This window comes from Sebastes fasciatus, chromosome 4, assembly GCF_043250625.1.
Source record: "Sebastes fasciatus isolate fSebFas1 chromosome 4, fSebFas1.pri, whole genome shotgun sequence".
NCBI lineage: Eukaryota > Metazoa > Chordata > Actinopteri > Perciformes > Sebastidae > Sebastes > Sebastes fasciatus.
Window position 1 is genome coordinate 36681272 of NC_133798.1, and position 11330 is coordinate 36692601.

General features: G+C 39.4%; 1 protein-coding gene across 1 annotated transcript; it reads right to left on the bottom strand.

The window, feature by feature from the left end:
• Window positions 1-2479: 2479 nt before the first annotated feature.
• Window positions 2480-10987, bottom strand: tmem168b (transmembrane protein 168b). The gene is made up of 4 exons (XM_074633959.1): window positions 9467-10987; window positions 8579-8721; window positions 6681-6955; window positions 2480-5221 (listed from the first exon to the last, which is right to left on the bottom strand). The coding sequence occupies exons 1-4, from the start codon at window positions 10613-10615 to the stop codon at window positions 4674-4676; spliced, it is 2115 nt and encodes a 704-aa protein (XP_074490060.1). The 5' UTR covers window positions 10616-10987; the 3' UTR covers window positions 2480-4673.
• Between the last annotated feature and the right edge of the window lie 343 nt (window positions 10988-11330).

An 11330-nucleotide genomic window follows, 5' to 3' on the forward strand; every position in this document is an offset into this window, starting at 1 on the left:
GCGAGTGCGCATATGCGAACGCGCATGTGTGCCGACCCGCTACATTTATACGCTTAAAAAGTTACAAACAGTCCCTTTAATTAAGACAATTTCACACAAATGTCTAACAGGATAAAATGATTAAGTGTTAGTAAAGGGACATTTTGGACAGACATGACGTAAACTGCAACTTGACTGTTTGTTGGAGGCATACAACCGCCGAGCAGTAATTCCAGTTCATGATTTCTTTTATGACATACTATTCTATGACAGTTTTTATGGCATAGTATACTATGAGTTTTTTTAGTTTTTTTCAATATACTATTCTGACTTTTTGCACATACTAAACTATGACATTTCTTGACATATTATACAAAGTCTTTTTTACGATTGTTTTTTGACATACTATACTATGGTTTTCCTTGACACAAGTTTATGACTTTGACAGTATTACTGTTTTGATTTTTTTTTCGACATACTATAGGTTTTTGAAACATATTATACTATGACTGACAAAGTATACAAAGACTTTTTTTTAACGTACTGAACTCTGACTTTATGACATACTATAGTATGACTTTTTTCACTACATTTTTCGACATACTATAACTTTTTTAATGAAAATTTCGAGATACTATACTATGACATTTTTTGACATATATTTTTTTTTTTTCATGAAAATTTCGACGTAATATACTATGATTATTTTTAATGAAAATTTCGACATACTATAAATTACTTTTTTTCATGAAAATTTCGACATACTATACTAGAACAATTTTTTTCATGAAAAGTTCGACATACAATACTATGAATTTTTTTCATGAAAATTTTGACATACTATACTATGACTTTTTCATGAAAATTTAGAAAATACTATAAATAACTTTTTTCATGACAATTTCGACATACCATACTTTTTTTCATGAAATTTTTGACATACTATAAATTACTTTTTTTCATGAAAATTTCAACATACTATAAATAACTTTTTTTTAATGAAATTTCGACATACTATACTATGACATTTTTTTCATAAAAATTTTGACATACAATACTACGAATTTTTTTCATGAAAATTTCGAAATACTATAAATAACTTTTTAATGAAAATTTCGACATACTATAACCTTTTTTTATGAAAATTTCGACATACTATACTACCTTTAACTTAACTGTCACACACATTTTTAATTAATTAGTGCAACCAGCAGGCCTACCTCATTTCACTTGTTCATGGGACAGGTCTCTCCGGTTGCACAGCTGTTCCCTTGTGATGGACAACATACAGATCCAGATAAACATAGTTGCTCTAACTGTGTTTAGATATCAATCCATTTATTTTCCCACTGTCACAAAAGTAAGTTACATTTCTTCAAATAAACACCACCATCATTAACCAGACTCTACAGTCAGACAACATGGATGGACCTCTCTGTGCGTCACACCTGAATCAACTTGGTCCAAATGAGTCTACACTACCATGGCAACCCACAGCGCCACTCACTGGTCACCACTGGAATGTCTCAAACAATTAGTATGCCATAACAATGTCAGAAAAAAAGTCATAGTACAGTATGCCATAAAAATGTCATAGTGGGCCTGTGCCATAAAAAGAGTATAGAGTCAAAGTATAGGAGGCTACATACCAGCAAACTAGTCAGCATTCCATCACCATATCCACTGATAAGGCCAACCGGTTGGGCAAGTACCTCAAGCAGATGAGATTGTCCTGAAACCCTGGAACCATAGCAATAATCAGAGAAAAGGTATGCTAATACATTTTTTATCTATTTTTGGCCAATTTGCGTCAATTTATTTTGGAGCCGGCTGTCTTTGCAATAGTACAACACTTCCCTCATGCTCTCAGCAACTACCTTCCTCATCATTGAGCAGCTGTTGGCTCACGGAGTAGAGCAGGTTGTCCATTGATCAAAGGACGGGTGGTTCAATACACAGTCTGTGCATTACAGTGGCCTAAACCAAGACACTAAACCCCACACTGCTCCCAGTGAGGAAGCTGCCTTCAATCCCCATTGTGTGTGTGGATGAATGAGAGACATTGTAAAGTGCTTTGTTCTGTTAGTAATGTTTTGTTTTTTAGTATTATTATTTTAAAGGCCTGTAAATTCCGCATAAATTTCCTGTAAAGTAACTATGTCGTTTGGCATATACTCAGGTAAGTTCAAATGTGTCTACAAAATAAATTAATGAATGAAGGTTAAACATTTTCCGGTACCTGGGTTTAAAATAAGCAGTTCTTTTAAAAGGAAATCTTTCTGGATTCAACAATTTACTAAACTACAGTCTCAGAACTTTCTGTATATATTCTCTATAATTTGGAAAATTACAAAGTTCTCTCCAGGAAACTTTCAAGAAAGTTTTAGGAAATAACAACCCCACTAAACCGTGTGCAGACCTTTTACTTTTTATGAATGGATTTGTTGTAATGTTTCATTTTGTTGATGGAAGAATGTATCCAATGAGGAGGCCATTAAACTCATGATTTAAGCAGTGAAGTCCCACTTCTCCTTTATTGCATAGTTTCACTCATCTTTTACCTGAATAATCTTGCATAGCCCAGTACGCTGCGATAAACCCCAAGTAGAAAATGCATCTCTATCATGTGATGCATTTAATTCCTGGGGTTTATACATTGACATACATACTGTGGTTCGCACACATGTCTGTGTGTAGTGCATTCATTAGTACAGTTTAAAAAAAAACTCTTTCTGGACTCCCTGAAGCATCGGAGAGTATTTAAAAATCACCCCTAAAAGCAATACAAAATGCTGTTACAACAAACAAGTGCAAAGCAGTGCATTGAATATACTCAAAGTAGAGCTGGGCGATAAATCGATTTTATCAATTCATTCGAATTAATGTTTTATGACAATGTTTAGAAATGAAAATTGATTTTCATTTTAACTTGAGTAATTACAGTACGGAACTGCCGCCGCTTCCCAGAGCTCCCATAGCGTCGTCCATTTAGCGTCCGACCTCGAGCAAACCACTATCCGCTGTTAAGTACGTCTAAAATCTGTGGAACCTAAAAGCAGCATGACTAAGTTATTCCAGCATCTGGGCGCTGTCTCGGGTACTGAAACGCAGCGGAGATCGATAGACAGACAGTTTCAACCAGGTCTCTTATTTTATATGTTGGTATAGGCTTCAGTTTTATTACTTCCTTCCAAGGGAGGTATTTTTTTTACAGATTCCGATCAGCCAGGGTATAACACATGCGCAGAGTAACAAATGACGTGTTGATGACGCGTGACCCCGCCTCCTTCCTTCGGAGAGCAGAGAGATACGTGTGTGGATGTGTGGCGAGACTTCGAGGTGCGGGAGCTGCTGTCCGTCCGCGGTGAGAAAAAGAAAAAAGCGGTAGATGACGGGATGAGAGACAACGTAGTGTAACGTTATACAGACATAACAAGGCTGCTGATTGCTGAATGAGAGAGGCATCCGCCGACACGTTACACGGAAACACACCGTGGTAATAATAAGCCAACGACCTCACGGTACCGCCAGCTGTCGGCTGTGATCTGTTTTTAAAGTCAGGCTCCTTGGCGGAGGTCTGCGCTCTCCGAGTGCCATTTTAGTATATTTATTCTTTATATATATTATTTGTTTATAGGTCTACATATGAGCAAATTCACTCTCATGGACTATCGCTGTAATTTATTTGATGTGATTATTCCACATTTTGTCGCCGTTTTCGTTTTAATAAAAAAGGAAAATCCTTGAAGTCGGATTTTTGTCCTCATCTCTCATCAGACAATATAAGTAAATAATGACCGTAAGTCTGACAGTGTGTCGTCATCGTTTCCCCTCCCACAAGCCCGATGGCCGCAACGGGATGCGTCGCATGAAAAGACGCAACGATGGCCGGGGTTTTACTCAGACACAATCTGCAACGAGAGAAAGAGTGAAGTGAAGGATGAGAAGCGACCGACGCTTGTAAAGAGGAGGTTCTCTCTCTTCTTTTCCTTTTGTGTGTTTAAGAAGAAAAAAAACACGATTAAAATTGTAAAACGGACAAGATTATATTTTTAGGCCGTATCGCCCAGCCCTAACTCAAAGCTTGGAGCGTAAAATGCATAGTGTAGTACAGAGGTGTAAAAGGAATCATTCCACAATCAAAATACAAGAACAATATAACAGTTTGAACTCTAAAAAAAACTGCTCTGGACTGCTTAAATGCTGCTTATATGATTTACGCCTGAGATCGTCCTTTGAAAAAAATGTACCACGGCCACTTTGGTTAAAGGTTTAAAAAAAAAAAAAAAAAAAAAAAATGAGCCTAGCCAGCCGGATGTTCTTTGGTGATTTTTACAATAAAAGGCACGAATGTTCTTATAATTAAGGTGGAATCAGATCTAACAGTAAATACGATGCAAACGTGCAAAATAGAGTCAATGTGCCGAGTCTCATCTCACACGTTGATATATCTGTTCAATGTTAAGATCAAAGCTAAAAACACACATTAATAGAAAAAAATCGCAAAGAGTATAAAAGCTGGTACTAAATAGATAAATTTCAAACCGACTGATCAGTCAGTGATTTGTTTTTCAGTAACTAACAGGAAAACTGGTTAGCGGCGCGTTAACAATCCAATAGCTGCCTATTTTAAGGGTCCAAGAAACTCGCCTTTCGCCTTTTAGAAAATACAAAAATAGCCTGTTTTCATATTTCTATGATCTGACCAGTTTGAAGCCTTGGCCAGTGTCCAGTATCGCCGGTGGAAACCAGTTCAGTTTGACTCTCCTAAGAAATCGCAGGCAAATGCTGCAGAGCCCCAACTCATTGGAAACGCCGGACCACAGCGCCAACTGTACCACCGGGTAGGTCATCCGAGGGAAGTACATGCTCCAGAGGTTGGCAACATCATTTCCAGTGGGCAGGTGCAGCGTGTAGTCGCTCCAGTATTTGGAGATGCCGTAGGCGGCAGAAACTGCCCTGCCCGGCTGAGACCACTGGATGTTGCTGTTTGAGTTGCAGTTATACTCCACCCACTGAGCGGTGAAGTCTCCGAGCTGCGGGGGGTCCTGCAGCTCGACGTCCGTCACTCGAAGGAGCGTCGCTCCCTGTACAGCCACATACGGACCCTCCACCTTCTGTACCTCCCTCACCCACGCCGACGAGTGGTCACAGTCCAGCACCAAGATGAGGCGCGAGCAGAAGCTGCTGTTCTTCTCCCTCCACCACTCCAAGATGTTATCCAGGCGAAGAGTGTCTCCTCCTGATGAGGAACACAGAAACCAGCTGATTACAGATCACACAGAAACAAACTATGCATGAGGAGAATAGTATAAGATTCTCACATTATTAAAAAAGACCTAAATAGAATGCCATAAAAAAGCCATAGTATAGTATGCAATAAAAAAACTCTTTAAAAAGTCTTAGTACAGTATGCCATAAAAAATTTCATAAAAAGTCATTAATGTCATAGTATAGTAAGTCATAATAATTTCATGAAAAAGGTGTCTTAAAAAATATCTAAAATTGATAGTATATTATGCCATAAAATATGCCAAACTATAGTATGCCATACAAAATGTCATTAAAGAGTCATAGCATAGTATGCCATAACAATTTCATAAAAAAGGTGTGTCATAAAAGAAGTACAAAAAAGTCATAGTACAGTATGCCATAAAAATATGTCATGAAAAAGTCATGTTATAGTATGACATAAAAAATGTCATTAAAAGTCATAGTATAGTATGCCATAAAAAAATCATTAAAAGGTGTCATAAAAAGATATATATATATATATATATATATATATTAAAAACTCATCATAAAATGTAAAAAAAACTATAGTATGCCATAGAAATGTAATTAAAAAGTCATAGCATAGTATGTCATAAAAATGTTTTTTTTTTAAAAGTTATAGTATAATATGTTATAGAAAATGTCACAAAAATGTCATGAAAAAGTCATAGTATTGAATTTCATATAAAATATTATAAAGTCATTAAAACGTCATTATAGTATGACATAAAAATAAATAAAATAATAGAAATGTGTACCATGAAAAAGTCATAGTATAGTATGTCATAAAAATGTTATTAAAAAAGTATTCTGATAGTAAAAAGATTCAAAGTGTGACCACAGAATAATCCTGTAAATTCTTTAAGATTGCAGATGTTTCTTATATCTGAGTGACTTTTCACTCAAATTATTTCTCTTCACACCTCACCTACATTAAAACTTCTTTATTTACTAATTAAATTAAACAGGTGGAAGGTTTTGTGTGATATTACGGGTATATTATATTTGAGATATCCTCACACCCTTACATCGGTCATTAGTTTGAATTTATTACATTTTTTTTTTTACAAGTTTCCTCTGGTCTAAATACTGTTTTTTTAGGCCTTTTCCATCTTATCACAAAATTCTGTGGGAAATCCTGGAAAATTACAAAAATCAAAAAGCACAGTGATATAAATCAAATATTAATAAATAAAACATTATTATAAAATATTATTATGCCACCACAGCATGTAACCCAAAACAAAAATTGCAGTGAAAATCCAGTGCTTCATTTGATACACTGAGAACACACTCAAAGCAACAATATTGCACCTAATCCAGCTTCATTAACTTTAAAATTAATACTTGTGCCTAAATTGTAATTGTATTACCATTAAAATGATTAATTAATCAACTGTGTTACTAATCAGAATTTCCCCTCTCACCTGCCAGCGCCCACTCTCCAGAGTGGTAACTGTGACCGCTGTAGAAAATCACGTAGGTGTCGTGGCGAGGCCCGTCTGCCGTGCGTAGCTCCAAGAAGCGTTTGATCTTGGCCTGCAGAGTGTCCTGGGTCATCCCGCTGAGGGAATAGTCGCAGCCAAAAGTCTCAATCAGGTGGTGGGCGAAGAAGCGCTGCACATTGTTCAATATGCCTGTAGAACGTCTGTTCAGCTCTTGAACCTGGCCTGGAGGCAGCAGCGTGGGCTGGCCGTCAGGACTGTGAGGAAGACAAAAATAACACAGAGGAGGAAAGAGAATGAATCATGTCTATTTAGATCGGTCATTCAGCACAGGTCAGGGCACGTCTAATGAGTCAAAGACGACTTCATGAATACAGAATAGGCCTCATTCACTGACATGTGCGTAGAAATGTTCTTACTTTGTGCACAAAATAAGTGTGCATGCAAAATTACTGTCAAATTCATGACGAGTGTGCACACTGCCAAACCCCCATTTCTTTATATAAGGAAATAGGTTTGCCTTGAGGTGTATCACGGAGAAAGCAGTGAAGTTGTTGTAACAGAGCAAAAAAGCTAAAGGATTTCACGACTTAACATATGGCTACATATGTCACTAGAAATTGATGGGAGTAGCCGATCATTATAGGACAAGTCAATAAAAACAATGAAAACCAAAACTGTAACATTTCAGTATGTACATTCTCATAGGCCCTGTTCAGACCTGGTATTAACATGTGTCCTCAGTGATCGGATCACAAGTGGACAGCTCTAAGTAAGCAGGCAAATACTACATTCCTGCAACATTTGTTGGCTGAATATTTAAAACCAAAGAGTTGTAAGTCATTGGGCCTCATTCACTAACATGTAAATGCACAAATCTGTGTTTAAACCGTGCGTACGAACAAATCCGGGATTCATCAATATTTTCTCTTCCTCACAGAACGGCTATGTCTTACTGCTTTGTGGTGAGATACATTAACACTTCAAATATCAGGAATAATACACACAAAATGTTGATTTTAAAGGATAACTTTGGGAAAAGGTGACCCTATCTTCCCATGTTTTTGTGTCTAAGTGACTAATGGGGGACAACACTTTTTTAAATATAGTCCAGTACTGAGGGAGAACGCTGCAGATAAACATGCTGTAATGTAATCATTTGGGGAAACCTGGTACTGTAATTTTACATTCACTAAAAGTGCTTGTCTTTGCCACTGACAAGCTCAGGTTGTTATTAGAAGTGTCTGACAACATTATGGAAAGGTCCCTACAGAGAAAAAACCTGTTTGTCATACCTTTCGCTTCCTGTTTGTCATTGTGTCATGTGACTTGTTGCTGAAAGACAATGGTGGAGACGTGAGTGATAGTGGAGAGAGGAGTGCCGGTGTTATCAGAGTTTGTTGTGTTGGGAGTATAGAAAGCATAGCTTAGTGTCTAATCTAAAAGATTGTCAATGTCACGGCCGAATATTTCGCGGATTTCAACAATGTGGAGGCGACGCAACATTTCACAACGAGACTTCTCTGAGCGAGACACACAATAACAAACAGACCGGATCAAGAGAAGGTTATTAAAAACATTTCATTTCTCTGTAGGGTCCTTTCCATAATGTTGTCAGACACATATAATAACAATCTGAGCCTGTCAGTGGCGAAGACAAGCACTTTTAGTGGACGTAAAATGACGGTACCAGGTTGTCCCAAATGTTACATTACAGCCCGTTTGGCGGCTGGCGGCTGCAGCGTTCTCCCTCAATACTGGACTCATTTCAGAAAGCGTTGTCTCCATTAGTCACTTAGACCTGGTAGGACCACACAGTACCGACATCTGGCTGGTAACTGTTTCCCACTCTCCCAGCAGTTCTGCATTACACACACTACCTGCAGTAGTTGGTGGGGATGACCACCGCGTAGCCCACACAGGTTCCTCCCAGGCTGTTCCCGAGCTCATGGAAAAGGCCGTGGAACAGAGACTCCAGAGGCAGGACGAGCAGGAACATGCTCACAAAGATACTGCTGGAGGCCTGTGGAGGACAGTCACGATCATTAAAAATCAATTAAATATTGGCGTACGCTGCATTGACAAGAGTAAGACGTATGAAGGAAAATGCTGTGGAAGAAACTGTAACATGCATCTGCATTTGCATGAATACATTTCACTTTATACCCTATGACATCACAAATATGAGTTTTAGCACTCTAGTTTTTTAGATTTAGGAGAGAGTTGTTCATGTTTACTAATATTGTTGGACTGTCTTAGACCATAGGAATAACATGTATGTATGTATGTATGTATGTAATGAACGCATTTATGTATGTAATGAACTTTGAAAATGGGTGTAGTTCCCCTTTAAGGGATCACAAGCCAAAAAGGTTGAGAAATGCTGGTCTAAGAGCACAGAGAAACCCAAACGCTGCTTGTTCTCCTTTTATTCTACACGGACATAACAACGTTCCAACCTCTGTCTCAGAGGACATGCTCGAAATATTGTCATGTCCATGTAGAATAAAAGAAGAACTGGGAAATAAATAGCAGAGTACGGATATATTTTGTCATCCTTTTGTGCAGAGTAGATTAGTGTTACCCAGCAACTGCAAATAACTTATGGATGTGCATGTACCTCCTGATGATTAACTGCTGTTTCATCCACAGTGTCGTAACTCTGTTTGTGCTCGCAGTATTTTCAAATTTGCAGCACATTTTTATTAATAAATCCAGTGATAAACAGTTGATATATGAGAAGATACATGTCGCCCGACTGCCCCTACCTGCCAACAAAGAGCAGCAACAGCAACAGTTGACACCAGCGAGAAGAGCACCAGGCGTTCAGAGATGAGGCAGAAGTGTCTCATCCCCTTTGATGCCATGACCTTGTCTAGGCCGCTGACCCCTGACCCCTGGGACAAGCACAGCCTCTGGCATTCACTGAGCTTGGTGTGGAAGCCCCACACTGTGATGACAAACACCATGTGGCAGATGAGCCAGAAGATCACGCAGACCACAAAGCCTGGGATCATCAGGTACCACTGGTGGTCCAAGGCGTTCAGCTTCCTCGTAGCCAGGATGATGAAGGTCACCTCCACCAGCAGCAGAGGCAGCAAGGACATCCTCCGCCACAGAGCTCTCCACACCAGAAAGGGCTGCCAGCGCTCAATCACAGAGAGCCCACTGAAGTAAACATCCAGCAAGGGGTCGCAGATGAGCTGGCTGAAGAAGCAGGCGAGTGCAAAAGGGTTGGTGGTGATGTCCAGCGCCTTGAAGAACAGCACAGAGGTGATGATGGAGAAGCAGATTAAGTTAGGTAGAGCCAGAACAGCCTTCATCCGGAGAGCAACCATGAGAGTTGCCAGAGCCACAACCAGCACCATGACACTCAGAGACTTGTGGAAGAGCAGTGAGGTGCTGGCAGCGGTGAACCCCAGCAGCTCCAGCCGCTCTGCAGAGGTCAGGAAGGCGGGTTTGTACATGGTGCATCCGAAGAGCCTCTCCAGAAGCGCCCAGAGAGTCCGCAGAGACACGCTGGCCAGCAGCAGGTAGTTGGCCGCCTGCTCCTTCACGTCTCGGTCCAGGTTAACAGCAGCAGGTGTGTGGAAGAAACACTGAAGTCCGAGCAAGAAGCCGAACCACAGGTGGAGTATACTGAGGCTGACCCTCTCCATGTTGAAGTAGTAGTACACTATGCTGGCTATCAGGGGCACGATGAGAGCCAGGATGAAGATGACGAGCAGAGACGTGTCCAGGGTCCTCTCCCAGCGGGCGTACAGACCCAGACACAGCGCGACGAGCAGGTTGAAGCCGGACAGGTAGCCCAGCCAGCGGACAGACGAGCGGCTGCTCACCTCTCCGTTCACCTCCTCCAGCCGGGTCATCGCTGCCCGGAGGCAGTGGCTCACACAGTAACGCAGACAGCCCAACATGATGATGATAAGGACTCTCTAAAGGACCTTTAATGACTTATAGACTGGTAGTACTCATCTGGTGTCCGGTGAGGGTTAGAGGGTGGAAGGTGAGAGCAGCTGTCAGCAGAGTTAGAGACATGTTTAATGACATTTTATCTGTTTACAAAGTTTGTCGAGTTCAAAGTTTTGAGTTGACAGCCAGCAGCCGCCATGACACCTCGGCTTCGGCTACGGGGAGAGCTGAGGGTCAAAACGGGCAAATCCGCGTTTTAGATTAGAGGGAGTTATTGACTCTGCTGTCTACCCTACTGCTGCTGCAGCACTTTAATCAACTATGCCATAAAAATTATTAAATTAAATTAAAAAATTAAAAAACTAAGCTACAGTTTTGCTATTTTTTTTTTTTTTTTTTTTTATTTAATAAAAAAATGTTTTTAAGGCGATCAATAATAATATTAAAAAAATAAATAAAGTCATGAGTTCATGTCTCCCATTCTGAGAAAGTGTGTAAAAGTGTTTTGAGGGAGTTATTAACTCTACTGTCTACCCTACTGCTGCTGCAGCACTTTAATCAACTATGCCGTAAAAAAAATTAAATAAAAAAAAAAATTGAATTTATTCAAATGAAATAAAAAAAAACTAAGCAACGGTTTTGCTTATTTTTTTATTTTTTTTATTTAATTTAATATTTTTTTTAAGGCGATCAATAATAATATATATATATAAAAAAAAT